This window comes from Paramacrobiotus metropolitanus, unplaced genomic scaffold (assembly GCF_019649055.1).
Source record: "Paramacrobiotus metropolitanus isolate TYO unplaced genomic scaffold, Prichtersi_v1.0 Parri_scaffold0000098, whole genome shotgun sequence".
NCBI classification, from domain to species: Eukaryota; Metazoa; Tardigrada; class Eutardigrada; order Parachela; family Macrobiotidae; genus Paramacrobiotus; species Paramacrobiotus metropolitanus.
In genome coordinates this window covers 189,266-209,476 of record NW_026570318.1, presented here as the reverse complement: position 1 = coordinate 209,476, position 20,211 = coordinate 189,266, and the positions used below count along the sequence as shown (strand labels likewise).

The window sequence follows — 20,211 nt, the reverse complement described above, 5'->3', positions numbered from 1 at the left end:
GTTATAATACTCGTAAAAGTACACAGAGTATTGTAGTGTGTTCGGACTTAAAATATTAAAAGCTTCAAGGTAAAAATCTGCCAAATGTCAATAATAATTATATCAAAACAAGGTAGAACAACAAATTAAGCTATTTACCACTTACCCTAATTGGCATCATAATCGAAAACACGAATACCGAGAATGCAGATTCAGACTAATACGAATTTATTTTTACGTCGCAAGTCACTTTGATCCTATTATTCCTGGCCAATTTAAAAGATGCCGCATTTTATGAATGTGACAATGCTCAGATTCAGACATTCGGGTATCTTCCAACGCCTATGTAGGTTTTTTGTGCATTATGCGCAGTAGAAACGACTGGTAACGTGTGTCATCACGATCCGGAGCTTATCTACGCTCTGAATGGTCAAAACAACTATACCGCAACAACTATACCGTATTCAAGATACCGCGCTGCACAGCTCCGTTTTTTAACATACAATACCCGTTCTTATCTCTATGAATCATAACTTATGCACCATGGTGCGCTGCACTGGCCGTATACCAGCCAACAGAGAAAGATGTCTGACTCTTCGATGCATCTTTCGATCTTTGATGCATGTAGCGTCACCGGTATTGTTGGACAATCTAAAAACAGCGCCAGAATCAGAATCACATGGGTTGCTAACAACGCGGGTTGTTTTCGCCGCTGTATGCAACGGGCAAAAAAATCAGTTAGCAAAACAAGAAGATAAGGGTTAGTTGTTTGTGGAACTACCCTGTGAATGTAAAAGAGCGCATATACATGGCGCCGGTTTTTTTTTATAATGAGAGCAAAGTTTAGTGTTTACCACCTTGGTGACTCTTGCCCGTAGCAGTGTAATTACATGAGGGCAATACTTGACCATGCCCGTAGTCTGTACTCTGTACTTCTGTAGTCGAAAGACTTACAAAAACGCGGTTTCGCTCAACTGCCTTTTTCTCTGCAGACATATTCTCGCAATATTTACAAGCGATTATAACCTTAGAGTTTCCTTTCCGGTCCGAAATTGTTTGTCGTCCATAATACTGATGGTCTGCCGTGGGCTATGCTTAATTAGCATTATATTGCATAGCATTATGAATATTATAATTAAATATTCATAATGCTAAGCATTATGAATATTCATAATGCTCAGTGCTTTGCAACTGAAGGAGATACCGCATCAAAGAATTAAATATTCATAATGCTCAGTGCTTTGCAACTGAAGGAGATACCGCATCAACCGCACCGCAGAGGCGAACAAAAGTAACGAGGTCCAATTAGAGACGGTAGGTTCCTTCACACACTGCTCAACAGCTCTTGCGAAGGTTTCCGCTGCTTGGGGACGCGCTGCGCGGGGAATTCCTTTATTAATCTTCCCTGATTTCCTAGCGTTCTTCAGTACATGTATGAGGTTTTCTGCGGTGGATTGTGATGGTTCACTGGCAGTATCTTGAGAGGGGGCAGAGGAACTGGCCGTGACTGGCACCAGCGTGGACGAGAGGGTTCTCGGGCAGGCATTCTTGTAGGAGCCCCATCCACGCAGCTCTTTGCCACATCCCGAACAGGAGAACGATTGGGTGGGCATAAATATGCTGTAAGTAAGGGTACAAAGGCAGAAAACAGAGTTCTACGCAACAAATGACAACAGCCCATGAACGAGGAAACGACGTACCCACATTACTTGGGGTTCATTTAGAATTCCCCCCAAGTAACTTCGTTGAAAGCCCGAGGAACATCACAGAAGAATAATCCAAGGAAGATAATCCAAGGATTATAGATTATTCATCCATAATTACATAATCTTCGCTGTCAAAAATAATCAAAATGTCGTGCATTCCCAATCCATCGTCGTGCATTCCAAAATGAAGGAGATACCGCATCAAAGAAGAAAGAAACTCTCACTGGGCGTTTCCGACGGCAGCTACGGGACTTCGAAAGCGGAGTTCGGCCTTCCCCAAGCAACACCCCCGCATTAAACGCCCGTGGCGGACCGCGTGCGACAGACGATGCAGAACGCTTGCGTCGTATGGTAGAATCATACATCAATGAATGTTCCGTACATAAAGCGGTTGCACGGTTAGCGTCGGAAGAGAGCGTGCTTAATATAGACGCTGAAGTCTTAGCGGTTCTTCGCACGAAGCATCCCGACGCCCCCAAGGATACGTGTTTTCCTACCCCACTAGCCAACGACTTACCCACATTCGCCGCCATCACGGCTGCAGAAGTTATCGGTGCTGTTTTTAGTTTTCCAAGTGGATCGTCTGTTGGTTTGGATGGTCTACGTCCACAGCACATTAAGGACATGCTGAATGGTAAAGATGCCGTCGAATCGCCGCTATGTTCTGCACTGTGTAAGCTGATGAATTTTATCGTGGCTGGTAAACTACTAGAGGAGTTACGGCCTGTTTTATTCGGCGCGAACCTCATTGCCTTGTCGAAGAAAGATGGTGGAGTTCGACCGATTGCTGTGGGGAATGTTTTACGAAGGCTTGCAGCTAAAATTGTTGCAAAACGTTGTGGAAAGAAAGCAAATGAACTATTTACTCCGTTCCAAGTTGGATGCGGTACTCGCGGAGGTGCAGAAGCAGCTGTAAACGCAGTCAGGAGCTTCATTCACGACGAGCACGACGGCCTACGGGTTCTTTTTAAAATCGATTACAGAAATGCGTTTAACACCGTTCGGCGTGATGTTATGTTACAGTCTGTCCTCGAACATTTCCCGGAATATTATCCGTTCGTCCAGAGTGTGTATGGAGCACCGTCTGTCTCGTCTTGCAGTGGCAGTGATGAGGACTTGTCATCCGCCACGGGGATCCAGTAGGGCGATCCTATGGGACCGTTGCTTTACTGCCTCGTTGCACTACTGTTTTGTATAGGCCTGTCCTCGAAGCTGAGAGTGTTTTTCTTGGATAACGGTGCTTTAGGAGGAACAGTGGATGAAGTGGCTGATGATCTGACATCGATCATCGCCGCCAGCAACGCCGCTGGACTGGAATTGAACCCCGCGAAGTGTGAAATGCTGCTGATCGGTGGTACTTCTGAAGAACGCGAGGTGGCCAAGAACAGGCTGCATTCAATTGCCCCTGGTGCGATTGTTTTGCAGCCTGAAACGGTAACGTTTCTTGGGGCACCATTAACTGATGAGGCCATAACCCTCTTACTGCAACAGAAAATTGCTTCGTTAAAAATTTTTACAGACCGCTTGCAATTACTTAACGCCCATCATGGATTTTACCTCCTGCGGAATTGCCTTTCCATCCCGAAGCTTATGTACACGTTGCGATGCAGCCCGTGTTGGAAAGTGCCGGAACTGCTTGATGAGTTCGACCTGCACGTCAAAGTTGCCCTTGAAGAAATCACCAACACCAAACTGGATGGCCATGTATACACGCAGGCAACGCTTCCTGTTGCCAAAGGAGGTTTGGGTGTACGACGAGCAAAAGCATTGGCTCCTTCGGCCTTTTTGGCTTCCATGTTTGCAACTCGTCAGTTATCATCACAGATCTTCAACAGCAACAGCGAACAGTTGGTCAGCGATGCGTGCCAAAACTGGAAGCTGGAATCTGCGTGTGAAGAACTGCCGTTAGATCTGGCACGTGTTCACCAATGCGTTTGGGATAACGCGGTAATCCAAAAGGATGTGGACACGTTGTGGAATATTATTGGTGTAGATAAAAGAACCGAAGCTCGCCTGAGAGCAGTCAGCACGAAGTACGCCGGGGCCTGGCTTAACGCCCTTCCCGCGAAAGTATTCGGCAACCTCCTGGATGATCAGACTTTCCGCATTTCTGTTGGCCTATGGCTTGGCGCCAAGATCGTAGAGCAGCACTCGTGTGCGAGATGTGGCAAAGAGGTTGCGGAAAACGGATACCATGGGCTAGCTTGCAAGAAGTGCATCGGGAGAAGGGAACGCCATAATGGTATCAACGATATCATACTGCGAGCGCTATGTAATGCCGGCATTGAAGCATATCCGGAGCCCATTGGCTTTTTGCGTGAAAACGGAAAGCGCCCGGATGGAGCCACGCGTTGGAAGTGGTACCGCGGACAGCCGTTAGTTTGGGACGTCACTTGCAGAGACACGATGGCGGATTCATACATCGACGCGACTTCAAAGTGTGCTGGCGCTACCGCTGAACTGGCCTGCCGGGAGAAGATTGGAAAATACAAGTCGCTTATGGATCGCTGTAATTTTGTCCCCTTTGCATGCGAGACTTTTGGCACTTGGTGTGAGACCGGCATTATTACGTTAAAAGAGATTGGTAAAAAGTTGTTTTTAAGGACGGGCGAGAGCCGTTCTACTTTTTTGTTTCAACGTTTAAGTTTAGAGATTATGCGTGGCAATGCGATGAGTGTTTTGTGCACTGTCCCTTCCCATGTTAATTGGGACAAATTCTTCATTTGATCAGTTTTGTTGAGGGATGCTCGCCTTATACATATTGAGAAATAAAAGTTTTATAATTAAAGGATTGTAAAAGTATGACCACCATTACCATTAATTTTGTTTTAATATTAGTGCTTCTATTTTATATTTGTAACCATGCAGTATTGATATCGCTGTAAATTATTGTGATCAAACAGCAGAAACGAGTGGCCTAATCAGTGGCATCACAGAGAACATTTGATCTAAGTTAGCCGAAACAGGTAACGTAAGTCGTAATGCATACAGTGCAAGAATATTATTTTCCGCACGCCAGAACCAATTCGAAAAGGTTTATCTCGTCAAATTCAATAACAAAGTACTATATCATTTGGCTATAACAGTCAAACCCGGTACTGTCATCGGATTAGGTATACCCTTTCACTTTTAACGCGAATGGTTGCGAAATATTTATCGGAAATAGAAAGGAAACTGGAAAAAACCGAATCTGGAACTCGCTATGGCCCACTCGAGGGCCGTCAACCGTCACGAGGGCGACTACCATCAAAAAACATAAGAAAAGATCAGAAAACATAAGAAAATATAAGAAAGCGTAAGAAAACAAAAGAAACATAACAACATAAGAAAATTTAAGGATACCAGGACGGTCTAGCGAAACATCAGCTCGACGTCGTGTTCGACGAGGTGACGGTCGACGAATTTCATCAACGAAATGACGGTTCACCCACACACTTAATAATGTCAAATTTAAATCTGCACCATTGCCACTCTGCCGTAAACTAATAATTCAGAAATAAATAAGCAGTTCATGCTGTATGACGCTATACTACAGGAAAGCGGCAATGATTATATCCAAAACTACATTATTAATTTTTTGGACTGTATACATTATGTAATAATGTATATACTTGTAGCCCTTGCTGATGTTTGACGTTGTGTCAGGTGTTTTTGCTGCTGCTGAACAATGACGTTGGAAATGCCGCAAAAGAAGGAATTCGCCACGTGTTCTGCCGACCAAGATCGGGATCCGTTTCTCCGAAATCTGCACTATCCTCCACCCTTGGTGTCGGTCGACGAAGTGTTAGTCGACGAAATGTCTTTGAGCCATGCATGTACGTGCGCACATATTTACAGTACATATTGTGGTGCGCTATTGTGCTGAAGTACGGCTACTCCAAAAACACTAAATAACTTCAAAATCAGTACCTATCGTGAACTTTTATATTAACGATTTTTTAAAACAATTGTGTCGGCTTTGCTTCGTGTTGAACAGAAGCTTTACTTACTTCTTGGCTTGTGTTACCCTATGGTAACAATTCTCACAAACTAAGCCATTAATGCGGTGTACCGACTCTGGGCAAACTTTGCTACGATGCTAAATTGCTAATGTTGACGCTTGATAGCAAAACGTCTCGATAAGCTGCACTTAATTAATCAAATAAAGCACCGTAAGGCAGACTTCAACGGTGTGCCTTCTACTAGAGTTAGAAGTGCCGCGATCGCAATTTGAATGCGCTTTCTCCATTCTTTTAAATGCGCTTGCATTTTAAATGCGCTTTTGTATTGTATTCGTGGTATTTTGCGCAAACGGTAAAATGCAATGTGACCTTTTGAAATTTTATATTCCGGAGCTTCCTTACATGTGCTGACACTTTAAAGGAGAAATTGGACATGTACTGGCAATAGTTTTAAGAATATCCAGGTGACAAAACTCAATGATCCGCTTGTACTCTGTACGTGGTGCCAAAATGTGGCATATGCCAGGTTTTAGCGCTTGCTATTCTCTCTGTGCCATCGTACTCACATACCACCGCCGAATTTTATGGCTTTGTTCAGACTGAACAGAGTCATTTCATTAGTACGGTTCCGAGTAAAGCGTTCAATGTTCACTTTACACAGATGTTCAATATTCGCGGTGGCCCCCCTATGTTATAGTCTACGAGACGCGCCGGTTCCTAGGCGAGAGGTCAATGTAAAGACTAAAGCCGTGTTCAATGTTCGCAGATGTTCAGTCTCATAGATTTTACTGTAGTGAAGCACAACAACGGGATTTCTTATAAATACAATGGACGCCAAAATTGCCTTACATTCGGTCCAAGACCGAATGACAAAAAAAATGAATGAATAATGAACAATAAAAAGGAAAAGCGCAAAAATTTGAACACATGTACCTTGCGCATTTTCACAACGAAAACCATCAAGCAACATTTCAAAAGAAAGAGAAAACCATTTCAAGAATTTCGATACTAGAAAGATCATTCTGTATGAGATCTAAGAGATAATCGAGCTGTTTTAGTCTGTCGTAAACAAACCATACGATTTACCGTGGATTCGAATCCTGTGCTATGTCTACGATGCGCCGATTTTCTCTTAGACCACATAAAAAACAACTTCTTTGGTATCAAAATTCCTAAAATTTCTTCCTCGTTCGTTTGAGATATCGGTCGATGGTTTTTGTTGGGAAATGCGCAAGATGCAAGTGCTAATGTCAGCAGGCCGATCGATAGTCCCAAATTTGGCTGTTTGAGTATAGAATAAGTGCCTGGTTGATTCATCCGACTTCAGAAGTTAATCGATAAACATGTTACATGGCTTGCAATTGAGTTGATGATTAGCAGGGTGATTAGATCGTTTCTACTTGGAATGCTCCGAGTTCCTGCGCACTACATGTATGAGTCGATCTGATACCGGTTCTGGCGGTTCGGCATTATCAAGGCATCTCCATCGGTTGCACCGATTACAACGATGGTACGGTATGCATCTTTTAATCTTTACGTCCTCGTTCCAATGAGTAAACGTCAGAAGCAGCGGCTATTTTGTATAGAAGTATATAAAACATCAGTTTTTAACTACATAACTCAGTAACAGTTGCTGCAGTCGTATTAACTTTCTGGAACAACTTTGCCTAACCGAAAGGGTGTCTTACTGATTCTCAATCATGGCCGGCTCGCTCAGGTCTGTTTTGGTGGTCCTTGTCCTTACAATGGTGGGAATAACAGTGGTCGCCGCATGCTGCGACCATAGTCATTTTGGCTGTTGCGGTAAGGGAAAGTGCAACATCTTCTGCTGCAACTGCAACGGTGGATGCAAGCCGAAGAGTCAGTGCAGTCGACGAGGTGGCCTCGGTGGACCGCCCAATACGATGAGCGTCGGGAGAATTGGCCGCGGCAAACGGGATGTTGTGTACAATAGTACCGCGCTGCAGAAGTTCGCTACCATCGGTAAGAAAATCGTTGGCTGTTGCATTCAAATGTTTTTGTATCCCGTAAGGAGCTTCATGCACTACTGCTGAACCCCCATCAGGTGTGGGCTTGTACAGTTTTCCTTATACGGTGTGCGTTCTTTTACAGACCTCAATGGCGATGAAAGACTGGATGTGGACGAATGTAAAGCGTTCCTGAAGTTGTCCGATAAGGTTCTTACTCGGCATCCGCGGGGAGCATTGGCAAAAATTCCGGAATGGTACAAAGAAATCGATGTTGACGGGGACGGTTTCATTTTGCCTCATGAGTTTGACTATAGCTTAAACTAAGACTGTTGTTTGTACCATACATTTACGATGCATTTACTTTTGTATCTGTATCTATACATTTGTACAATACATTATTTTACAACTGCAGCCGAAACGTTTTTAGTCCGCACCTTGATGATGTCGTTAGAGTTGTGATTCGCTACGTTTCGAAACAGTAAAATCACTAAAATACCTTTCATGCGCGATACAATGTACAAATTTTCAAGTTGCGGCTATTGTATAATAATAAATTAATGTCATTGCCGGCGTTTGTCGCATACAGTGCAGTAGCAATAACGGCTTAATGAGACTCTTTGCTTTTGTTGCGTGTGTATGGGGTCCAAAAATTCGATATAAATACTTACGCTTTTATTTTCAAGAGTCTATTGCGTTAGTACAGGAGATGCCTGTCATCATTCCGTTCTTTATTCCTAAATACTTTAACTTTTCATATCAATCCATAGTTTCTCAAAGAAGTCCTATACGTTCCACATTTGTAACAGGCAAAGCAGTCCGGACGGATGAACAGTCCACCGTAAGGTTTTGCCCGTTCAAAAATCTATCCTTAATACTTCTTTCATGGTGTTTTATTGTATTGTACGAATAACATGTACTAGCACTGATGAAGAGGTAATAAAATAATTCAGCGTGGGAACGCTGCTTCTGTTCTGGGAACGGTTGGGTGTTCTAAACAGCTTGAAGAATTGTTCTTTTTGTTCTAAATTGGTTTATCAAGTTCAAGTGTAAATGGCTTTTAGCTTGTACAACTTGTCAATAAAGTATTTTAATAACATAACTGCGATTAAGAACGCATGCAGGCGTACGAACAACACTAATCAATAGCCTATTTCAGATTGCATACGGTAGAAGCTCCGTACATAGAAGTGCACGGCGTCAGATAAGCAGTACGTTAGCAGGATGAAAACTGCTTCAGATCTTTGTGCGGTTACATTTTGGTCACGTACAGCAACGAAAAAATTATCGAGTCGAGTACGCGCGAGGACGTGACCACCCTGCTAACGGTCGGCGGTCTGAGCGCTAAAAAAAGATCCACGGGCAGCATAAGCTGGCCTGCCATTCACTGATGTGTCTGAGCCGTTGCAAGCATCCGCGTAAGGCAGATAGTTTTTACGCGTCACCGCACGACGCTAGGTTACAGCTGCTAACGTCGCGAACGGACGTAAAACAACCCGGAACCGAAGGTTCCACATGGAGCCGGAGCCGAAAGAAACATAAACCGTGCAATCTGAAATAGGCTAATCTATGCGAAAGTGCACAAGTACAGTACAAGTACATCACCTGTAACTGTTGTATCTTAAGCAAGCAGCTGTACGCCACGTATTGGTGGTATGGCGATACTTCAATACGAACGTTAAGCGAATGATAAATGATCATGACTGAATCAACAAGCGCAGGGCTAAAAGCTTTACGCCTATTTGGTTACCTTTGACAGCTTTCACGCTGTCAAAAGCGATGCGTCGTCTTCTTCCGCTTCAGCTTTCACAGGGTGTGCGCGATCGCCGCAATCTGTATGCAGTTCTCGATAGCCCCAACAGATGTTTTTCCACACCCAGCCGTAGAGACCCACTTCGATGATTGTCAACAACAGCAGCCAAACTGGCAACAAAAACTGTTCCGGGACCATCAGTACCAGCACCGGAAACGGGATGAATGTCCAGAACAAACAACGAGAAAATACCACCAGGATGTAGCGTTCAATACCCATCCACAAAGCGCACACGCAGAACGGTCTCTTCTTTGTCTGGACAGCCGGTTTATCAGGGCTAGTCGTTTCCGCTTTGCGGTCTTCCGGATCATCCTGGTTCGTTTTCGGTTTCCTGTACGGGAATGCGTATTGTCGAAAGACGGGCCGAATTTAACGGCGTTAGTGTTTGTTACCATTAGGTCTATGCAGTATGCACCGTTTGCAATAGAGGCAGTTCATAGTGATAGGTATATTGAAATCGCTTACCAGATCCACTGGTACAGGCCGCTGATTAGACCGCGGAAGCATTGCCAAACACCACATGCTGCTCCAGTTAATCCCAAAAGAATCATTGGCAACCCGACACCCCACGCAAGGATCCCCATCCACGCCATGTAGAAACGTTCCGTCACGGGCGAGATGACCGTGTTAAATAGCGCCAAAATAACCGGATGCCTGGTTGTCCAACGGGGTTGGTGTAAATCGATATAGTACGACAGCATCGCGTTGGTTTGGCTCATTCCCTAAGAAAGCATGTAAGTACTACTGTAGTTCCAAAAGAAGACCACCGCTTTGAGAGAGAGCAGCAAGAAAATGGACCTGATCTACTCAACGGACTAAGGCAGGGTGTGTTAAAACGTACTGCGTGAGTGGGGCGTTGGGAAGCATTGACAGTTTATGTCGCAGTGTGTGGACACGCGGTGGCTACACCCACGCTTTTAAGACTACAGAGATTTCTACTGCATAAGTTGAGGATAATCTGCTGGAACTGATGCAATGGCTATGTGCATTATGCAGTTACCCTACATTCACCCAACTGCCTCTTTCTAGCACCATAAGTGATATTTTGTTAACTTGAGGACACAGAAACCAAGAAACGATGCCAATCAGCCATTTTACTGCCTTCATACCGTTGCGTAATTGTCACAGCACTCGGTGCAATTGGTGAATGTCCAGCCGCTTGCAGAATGTCCAGAGGCAGATGTCGATCCGCCACGGCCACTGGCCAATGAAAATAAAAGCAGAGAGAACGGATCCATCCAGCCGCTATCGCCCGGCAGTCCTTCAAGGGTCGCTACGCAGTGGTTAGCCACAGCGTAAAGCGCCGGCATCACCATCAGAATGATCGTGAACCATAAGGACCACACCGCCTCCAGCTTAGCGGACAACGAAGGATCGGTTGCCGTCTCGAGCTTAGCGGGCAACGAACTATCGGTCGCTGCTTCCGTCTCGTGTGCCACTTCCTGATAAGCCGCGAATGGTTGCACGAAAAGGCGCATTCCCGTGGCACTCCTTGGGGAGAAAATAAGAATTCATGACTAAAATTTTCATAAAAGTGATAATTTTGACTCTTCTGAAAGAAAGCTGTTTATCTCCGTAATGAAACCTACGTACGTAATTATTTTAGGAAACTGAGCGACCCTATTCTCTGTCCACAGGGTAACGCTCACCCCACGGACCAGCGGCTGCGTTTACCTCGTTTTCGATTAACTGTCAGTACAGTGAGTCGACGTTGAAAATTAAATTTTGGCAGCGATGCAGACGCAGTGAACCCCATCGAAAGTGACTGGTTTTCCGTGGAGTGAGAGTAATATTAGATAGAAATCTTGTTCTTTAATTTCACGAACACATCGTACCTGATAATCTCATGCAGCTGCATAAAATACGTCTTGTTCATCCATAACCCCCAAATCCTGCCGATGCAATACACAGCAAGCAAACAGAAGCACACGGCAGTAGTCGGGAACAGAGCTTCTTCGCCGCAGTGTCGACCCACAAAGGCAATGGTTAGACCGACCAGAATGACCACCGGCAAAGCGCAGAACACCAGCCACAACCCGACAAACACAGACATACTGGCATAGAGTAGAAGGATGTTAAACACCACCATTCGCCACTCGGGTGTCTTCGGATCCTCATCAAAATCCAAATCACCCGCGCCGCCGGAGGTTGTACCGTAGCCGAGCCAGGTCGTGATGCGGCGACAGTTGCGGAGATGCTGTGTCCAGCGGGGAACTCTCCAGTGACGGTTGACCCAAGCGGAGCAGGCAGCAGAGACGCCCAGCAGTACGGTTATGAGGACGGTGGCGAAGGTTCCGATGTAACCGGCATTAGAGTGCTCTCGACTTGTGATAACCGGATTAGTGACCGTTTGCGGCATGTATGACTTCCAAGGGGAGGCGATGTTATCCCATACGCAGCCGGTTATATTCTACCAAAAGTGAGACAGCACAAAATGTAGAACGTTGGCTGCCGGACACATATGTAAATTTACAGCAAATTTATATCGAATTTGGAAAGCGAGATCGCAATCTAGACTACTTTCACAGTAGATGACGCATCGCGTGTATTTCTCTTTTTCGGATCTTTCCTCATCGGTATATCCGATCGAGTCACGTGTGTTTTTCGATGATTGTGATTATCGCATTTTATGAATTTTCCTTGATATTCGATTTTTCCCTGCGCACTACCATCGCGCAGATTTTGTCTTCCGATGTTATTTTTCACTTATGAATAAAACTGCGTTTTATTTCCGCTTGCCTTTTTCAGTCTGACCTTTCCTTTGCGGGACCGTTGTACGCTTCTGCCACTTGTAACACTACACTACGAGGCGCAATAGTTGCAATTACAAGGGCCCATTGGCCCTCTCCAAATTCAGAAAATTTTCGTTTTCCGTAAAATGGTAGTGTACTGTCGCAGTACGCTTAAAAAATATTTTCATCTTCCATGGTCAAGGAGGGCGTGACCAGACAACAATTTAAAGGTTGCATTTATCACATACTGTGCAATGAGTAAGTACAAGTTATTCGTATTTATATTTATATTAATTTTTTTACTGCAGCACCGGGGACTCACAAAAACAAATTTTTATCATGGTCGTGAACTCTCGCTCGCATATTTATTGATTAATTTTAATTATTACCAGATATAGGTACAGCATATACCGCTATACAAGGTCATAATCACTACAGAAGGTTACGGTTACTACCACATCACATCATGCATGCTGCCGTCCGGCTGCTGAGGATTAAGCTTTCGCTTTTTTCACGTATTGACATGCACTGGTCATTAATCGAATGACAACTAAATATCAACAACACAGATACTCACTGCCAGCATTGCCAGGTCAAGTAATCTCGTGAAATGGCTCGTACTCGTATGTAGTACATACGAGGATTGTATAACATTTCACAACCCGATATTTTATGACGTAACGTTTCATGGCGTAACAATTCACAACCTGGATGTTTCACAACCATAACAATTCACAACCCAGACTTTTCGCAACCGTAACATTTCAAAACCAGGACATTTCACAACCGTGACATTTGGATCCGCTTTCCAAATCACGGATGTAAAGCCGAATATTTTTATAAAAAGTGGATCGACCTGAACCATGTAATTAGTTGGCATGGTTTGCGGTTGATGCCGCATATAATTTTTATTTTCATTAAGTACCTATATTGTTTCTCGTGGTACCTTCGATTATCTAGTTTTTTCGTAATGCACGATTCAACCATAACCGATTCAGTGACGAACAGATAACTCCTCTCAAAATTTGGCAGTATTATATAAGAAAAACAGTTCTAAGAAAAACAGGATAAGAAAAACAGTTCTAAGTTGTGGCGATGTCGTAAGACAACCTGCCATGGACGTATGACCTTTATTGACGGAGATATTCCAGAGGTCACCCAGCACAACCCCTAGCCGATAAAGCGGGAGTACTGGCTCACTTGTCAAAAATGGATATGAAGAAACGCGCGGGCGAAACCTTATCAAAGCCACAACAGTCGGCGTTAATCGTCAACAAGGATTTGCCCTTACAAGCAGTCTGCAAGATGCCATCAGATACAGCTCTGCAACGTATGTGCCAAAGGGATAATTTAAGAATTAAAAATTTAAGAATTTTTTTTTTACTCTAATTGAAGGAATATACTGTAGATCATGACTCACACTACCAGTTAAAAAAAATATTTGTAATTGCAAGATTGCTTGAGTAATTTGGCAACTTTGTGGCATAACCGCACCGCCCAGGCGTAGCTAGAAATAACGCTGGATGATGGCAGAATTTTTGTCACCGTTGACTACTACGTTAAAATGAGAATACAGTAAAACGGCTAAAATTATTGATAGAATGCAGTGGTCATGAAATGTTATGGTTGTGAAAAGTTGCGGACATGAAAAGTTACGGTTGTGAAAAGTTGCGGTCATGAAATGTTGCAGTTGTGAAACGTTGCGGTCATGAAACGTTACGGCCATGAAATGTACGTTGTGAAACGTTACGTTATGAAATGTCGAGTTATGAAATGTCGTGTAACGATGTAGTACGTATTCGTACGTCACATAGACCCTTATCGTTCTTATTTTCCTAAAAAAGACTTTAGAACAAGCTCTTTTATTCAGTAATTCTCTTGCAAGGTAAAAGAGTCTTAGCTCAGGTACGTTTTGTGCTTCACGAAAAATAAGCGGGAACAAAAAAAATAATAAATACTACACCGGCAAGCCGCGAGAAAAAATGTCCGACACCGTCATTGGTTCTTTACGGCAACTTTCACAGTCTAATTGTAATCAAATTAATGAGTAGGCAGACTCTAATCACACTGAGAAAAACTGTCGAATTAAAAATTGTTCTAATCTCGTATGTGCTGCTTCGATTCCTTAATGAAGGACGGATGTAACGATATGGACATTTGTAGCTGGATGCGCTTCTGGCAGAAGATACAAATTAGGGAAAGTTACTTTTGGAACGTCCTTTGTATAAACTGAACGATGAATCATTCATCGTTAAACTGAACTGAGCGTTAAACTGAACGTTAAACAGTATAAACTGAACGATGAATGTACTGATGACGAACTAATGTGGACAAACCAACTACTCTGTACACACCTTGATATCAACAGCTATCAAACGCGTTACGCAGATAAATTCGAATACATCAGATCAATACAAAGTTGTGTACAAGGGATTTTACGCCATGTCACACCGGCAACCGCCCTACATACAGTGCCCACAAGGTGGACTTTTTATCCACCCTTTAAAATTTTTAACAACTACTGCAAAATTTTCAAAAAAAGATTGACGTTCGTTATATGATTCCGATTCTATGGCATAAATTCATTTTCGGCAGAAAATTACTTGATACCTCGCGCATTGCCGGACTAATTAAGCATTAATATGACTGTGCAGCAATATCTACAGTGCAGAGTAAACTGAATACCTAAATAGTAAATATTAAGTAATCATATATCTGCCTTTTCTTAAGGCCAGTTCCTAGTGATCTTTGCAAGTAAAATTCTATTTTTATGCATGTGATTACGGATTACCGTAAAGTACTCCACAAAAAATGAGAATATTTCGAATTTAGGCACGGTAATTGTGCCCTGGTTTGTTGCCTACAGAACCGATAATATCGAGGAAAGGAAGATTACACCTTTCATTATTCGAAGCATTTTTCGGAGAAAATAATGAGCTCACCCGACGAAGCAGCAACCACAGAAGAAAATCCAGATTTGTATAGCTGTCCGGGTCGCTGCGCGTTATTTCCCATTCTGGGAAGAAGCGCGTACCGAATTTCAAGGACAAATGGCATCCGGCCCACAGCACGAACAGGGCCTCCGTGATAATCTCGTGATAGGCCCAGTTCTGGTCGCGGTTAAGCACGACCGTGAACGTCTTGGCCGGTTTTCCCATTGCACAGAAATATTCGCAACCGATCACAACAAGCACAATAACTATTGTAGTCTACTTCCACTTTTAAGTTTTTATAAGAACACGAAAATGAATGTTAAATAGACCATCTATTTAACGAGAATTCTGTTTAACGAAAATTCAATAAAATTCTCCGCCCTGAAAATGTCCTTAAACCGTAAAATGGATTATAGAACAGCCTTTAAATTAGTGCCGCTGCTACTAATGAAAGATCTTCCTTACGTCAAATATGGTGCCTGCGGCCGCAGCCTATAATCCCGGTGAATAATCAATAATCATCTTGCTTGCAGTGTGCGTGGAGCTTGCAGTGCCCTCCACTTGGTGGTACATGGTAATCTTGCGGTACGCACTGGTGCAACTGCGACTGAATACTTGCAGATGCGTGATGCAGACCATAGAGAACGATCCATACAGCCGCTGCCACAAAACCGCGGCTTTCTTCTTGTAAGTTGTACTCACAGGTCACAATATATACCCGACTGACAGCAAACGGTATAGAAGATCGATTGCACTAGCGCTGCACAACAGCAGAAAAAGCAAAATGCAATGGGGTCAGTTTATAGAATAACCATAGTAGCATCAACAGAAGCCGGTGGAAGAAACAGAAGTGAGCACAAAAGATTACAGAAAAGTACGTACATCAACAATTTATATTTACTTATTAATTATTTGTACAAGTGTAATATTAACTTGTGGTATTATTAGGGTACTTGATGATTAACTGGCGGTTTTTTAAGCTTAAAAAGGTGCATGCTAATGTGGTTCCCTTAAAGGATTTGAAGTACCTGAATATTCTGAGAAACACAGCATTTGATAATTTTTATCTATATAAATTGCGGCATTTTAAATAGCTTACAATGCATTAAAAATTGTATTTGTTAACAACCATTTTAGTGCAGTGAAACGTAGCTTTTGCATAAACGTAGCAACTGCAGGGGGTACAATCGTTGAGGACAATCACAAAATTAAAAAAGGCAGAAAAAGTCCACACAAATCGAATCAAGAACTGAAATCTGGTGAACAGCATTTCCAAGTAAATAAATTCCAAGTAAATGCCTTAAAATTTCGCGTAGCGGCCTGATTCAGCGCAGTTAATTTTCTAATCATTTCAATAATACTAATATCAAATAATTTCAGATAATTTCAATTTGCAAATAAATTTCTGAAAAAAACGGCTTTTACAGGCACCCTTTTTGCTATTAGGTACTGTACATATTTTCTAAAATAATACGGGCAAAGGTTAGGGATACCGCCTTTCAGCTCGATAATCTCCAGAGACGGTTTTTTACCATTACGACACCACTATTCCCGACGCCACTTTTTCGACCGAAGCGAAGCGAAGGTCCTCCATGTTCAAGAAAACGGGGGTTTAGTCCGTCGGTCAAGCACTATATCTTCGACCAGACTTGAAGTCCCTTTGGGGTTGTCTGCTCTTGTGCCGTAATAATAATAATAATAATAATCTGTACCAAGCGTTAAGTACCGATCATTCACTATGATTACGTGCTGCTAAGCACTGTAGTATTTACTAAAACATTGAACGTAGCATGACACTTTCCCCCAAAAACAGCATCGAATACGTACCGTAGCACAGCTTTATAAAAGGGTAGTATTCCCGAATGACTTCGCCCCCGGATGATTAATTTCCCTCATCCGTGTATAATGGGTGGCTACGGGACCTAGTCTGTGGAAGTTCTTCGGAATTCCATCAGAGGCTGTCGTGGCAGCTTGTCCCGTAGTTATCGGGTCCCCACCGTTCTGCATCCTGTAAGTTGCTTCCTACCACAGTGTTCTCGATTCGCTCTCTGCCGTGAATTTTCCCCTACAGTGAAAATGACGTGGACTTGCCCAGACTGTCAGTTCACCTGCTTACGAGCTGGCAGCCATCGTGGAAGCGGGAAATGCCTCGAGCGCCAAAGAAATGGTCTAGGCCGCGTTCAAGGACCCCCACAGGCTCAGCGCGTCTATCGCCATCTATCGCCCGCGCGCAGCCGTCTATCGCCCGCGGTCGGAACGACCCCCTCCTTTATCACGGCTAGGAGAAAAATTATGCGCCGGATACCAAAAGCCGCCCGCGCATCGGTAGCCATAGCTTTGACGAAGCTTATGCAGGGCGTCGTTTCTACCAATGATACCCCGTCGTGGCATAAGCTGCTGTCTGCTCCCTCAGCGATCCTGTCTCTCCCAGGGGATACTAAAAAGTCACGGAAAACTTCAATCACCTCACATATACGTGATCGCATCGCGAAATTTGAAAGCGGAGAACTCGATGGCGAAGAACCCTCCGCTCCTGGCAAGCCTCGGCACGCTACACCCGAGGATGAGATTTCCCGTCGTGTTGGCATTCAAATTGACGACTTTAATGTGAGCGGAGCCGTTCGCACTCTCCTTTCGTCGGACTCCGTAGCTGACATCACTCCAGAGGTGATAGAGAGCATGCAGCGCAAACACCCTGCAGCCCCGCTACCTACTCTCCCCGCTGATCTACCAGCCACGCCGTTTGTCCCGCTTTCTCCAACGGAGGTGTTGTCAGTTTTAGAGGCGATGCCTCGTGGTAGCGCAGGTGGGTTAGATTATTTGCGACCCCAACACCTGCTGGATCTGATCGGTGCAAGACTGGATGACGCTTCGTCTGCTCTGTGTGACTCACTGACAGATCTGTTAAATCTTATTCTGACAGGCAATATACCGACGGAAATTGTCCCTCTGCTTTGTGGTGCCCGACTCGTCGCTCTACGCAAAAAAGACGGAGGCCTGCGTCCAATCGCTGTTGGCATCGTGTATCGACGTCTCGCCGCAAAAGCAGTGGATATCCGCATCCGGCCAGTCACATCGGAATTGCTACAGCCACATCAGCTCGGTTCGGGTGTTAAGAGAGGTGTCGAAGCTGTTATACATACTGCTAGAGATTTCCTCCTACAGTATAGCAAAGATGTCAAGGCCCTTCTGAAAATTGACTTCACGAACGCCTTTAACTGCGTATCACGGGAAGAAGTGTTGAAAATAGCCTCTGAAGTCATTCCGGAATACTACCCTTTTATAAAGCTGTGCTACGGTACGTATTCGATGCTGTTTTTGGGGGAAACTGTCATCTCCTCCCAGTCTGGTGTGCAACAAGGAGATCCTCTTGGCCCTGCATTGTTTTGTTCGGTATTGCAACTAATCATCGATAAAATCAACACGGACTTGAATGCCTGGTACATGGATGACGGGACGCTAGGAGGCCACCCGTCAAGTGTACTACGCAATTTCCAGCTGCTTATCACGGAAGCCCTACGGATTGGCCTTTCCGTCAACATTGCGAAATGTGAACTTTTTCTCTGTGGTGGTACTGAAGTACAGCGATTATCGGTCATCGAAAACTTCACTACTTTGTTTCCTGGAATTACAGTGCTAACAGCAGATAAGCTTTGTCTGCTCGGATCCCCTTTGTTACCACCAGCAGTCGTACCGATTGTTAACGAGAAAATCAGTCAGCTCGGGGTAATGTGCAGCCGTTTGCAGTTGATTCCTAAACATCAAGCGTTGTTTCTGCTGAAAAATTGCTTAGGAGCGCCGAAAATCGTGCATATCTTGCGCACCTCTCTCGCCTGGATGTTTCCGCAGGAGCTGTACAAGCTCGACCAGGTGTTCCGCGATGCAGTGGAAATGATCACCAACGTACGGATGGATCATCCTACGTGGCTCCAGGCATCTCTCCCCGTTCGCTTCGGCGGCTTGGGAGTCAGACGCACCGAGAAGCTAGCTCCCTCTGCCTACTTGGCATCGGCTTCCTCGTTGTTTCCGCTGACTTCAAGGCTGTGCCCGACGCTAACGGCTACCGATTTGTCTGCCGCCACGCGCGCCTGGAAACTATTGGCTGACACTGATGAACTTCCGTCTGAAGTGTTACGACATGTTCAAAAAGCCTGGGACACACCCACAACGCTGAACACTTATGCAAGGCTAACCGAATTGCGGGCCACAAAGGAGAAAATCGCTCACCTAAAGGCGGTATCTGTCCCCGAATCTGGTGTATGGATTCATGCGTTACCCGCAGCATGTCTCGGAAATTTGCTGGAAAACAACACTTTTCGCATAAGCATAGCGCTACGCTTGGGAGCTCCAATCGTCACTCCTCACGTGTGCGTTTGCGGTGGACTAGTGGATGATCTGGGGCGGCACGGGCTCCGTTGTAAACGGTCAGCCGGCAGATTGCCAAGACATGATGGCCTCAGCGGAGAGTTCACCCGCGGCCTGAAAACCGCAGGTTTCCCAGCCAGAATGGAACCAAAAGGTCTCTCTGTGAAAGATCGCAAAAGGCCGGACGTGATCACGCTCGTACCCTGGGAGCGCGGAAAGCCACTGGCTATCGACGTGACTTGCGTAGACACACTAGCGGCTTCGTATATTGATCGGACCCTGGTGAACGTCGGGGCTGCGGCCGAGCACGCGGAGCGAGGAAAGCTGACAAAACACGGCTGGCTGCAACCAAGGTACAATTTCATGGCAGCAGCATTTGAAATCTACGGACCCTGGGGAAATGGAACTAAAACGCTCGTCCAGAAGATAGGAAACGGAATTGCAACTGCTACCGGCCAAAAACGCGCAAAAGAGTTTTTTAGGCAGCGGCTATCTATTCAAATGCAACGGGGAAACGCGATCTGCGTGATGGGTACAATCCCCGAACAGGATAGCATCGAAGAAGTGTTTTTATTATAAATTATATTCTGCTTTGGTACTCAGTTTTGTACTAGCACTGTGATACTTATTAAAGGTCTTAACGACGTAGCATACTGTAGTCACTAGTCAGTGTACTGAGTGTAGTGTACTGTACAATATAAGGGGCGAAAGTAAACGCGTTCCACCGTTCACCTGTACTGCTGCCGTCACCCGCCTGGAGTGTTACGTTACGGCA

At 44.5% G+C, this 20,211-nt stretch overlaps 3 protein-coding genes across 3 annotated transcripts; 2 read left to right on the top strand and 1 right to left on the bottom strand.

Annotated features, from left to right (window-relative positions):
• The first annotated feature begins 7,276 nt into the window (after positions 1–7,276).
• On the top strand, positions 7,277–8,124 carry LOC129596978 (uncharacterized). Its single transcript, XM_055494382.1, has 2 exons — positions 7,277–7,609; positions 7,739–8,124. Exons 1-2 carry the CDS (start codon positions 7,327–7,329, stop codon positions 7,918–7,920), a joined length of 465 nt encoding a protein of 154 aa, XP_055350357.1. The 5' UTR covers positions 7,277–7,326; the 3' UTR covers positions 7,921–8,124.
• A 483-nt stretch (positions 8,125–8,607) lies between these two features.
• LOC129596975 (uncharacterized) lies at positions 8,608–15,637 on the bottom strand. Its single transcript, XM_055494380.1, has 5 exons — positions 15,081–15,637; positions 11,242–11,816; positions 10,516–10,897; positions 9,872–10,128; positions 8,608–9,737 (listed from the first exon to the last, which is right to left on the bottom strand). The coding sequence occupies exons 1-5, from the start codon at positions 15,294–15,296 to the stop codon at positions 9,356–9,358; spliced, it is 1,812 nt and encodes a 603-aa protein (XP_055350355.1). The 5' UTR covers positions 15,297–15,637; the 3' UTR covers positions 8,608–9,355.
• A 1,434-nt stretch (positions 15,638–17,071) lies between these two features.
• Positions 17,072–20,015, top strand: LOC129596930 (uncharacterized). The gene is made up of 2 exons (XM_055494337.1): positions 17,072–17,081; positions 17,143–20,015. Exon 2 carries the CDS (start codon positions 17,148–17,150, stop codon positions 20,013–20,015), a length of 2,868 nt encoding a protein of 955 aa, XP_055350312.1. The 5' UTR covers positions 17,072–17,081; positions 17,143–17,147.
• The last annotated feature ends 196 nt before the right edge of the window (positions 20,016–20,211 follow it).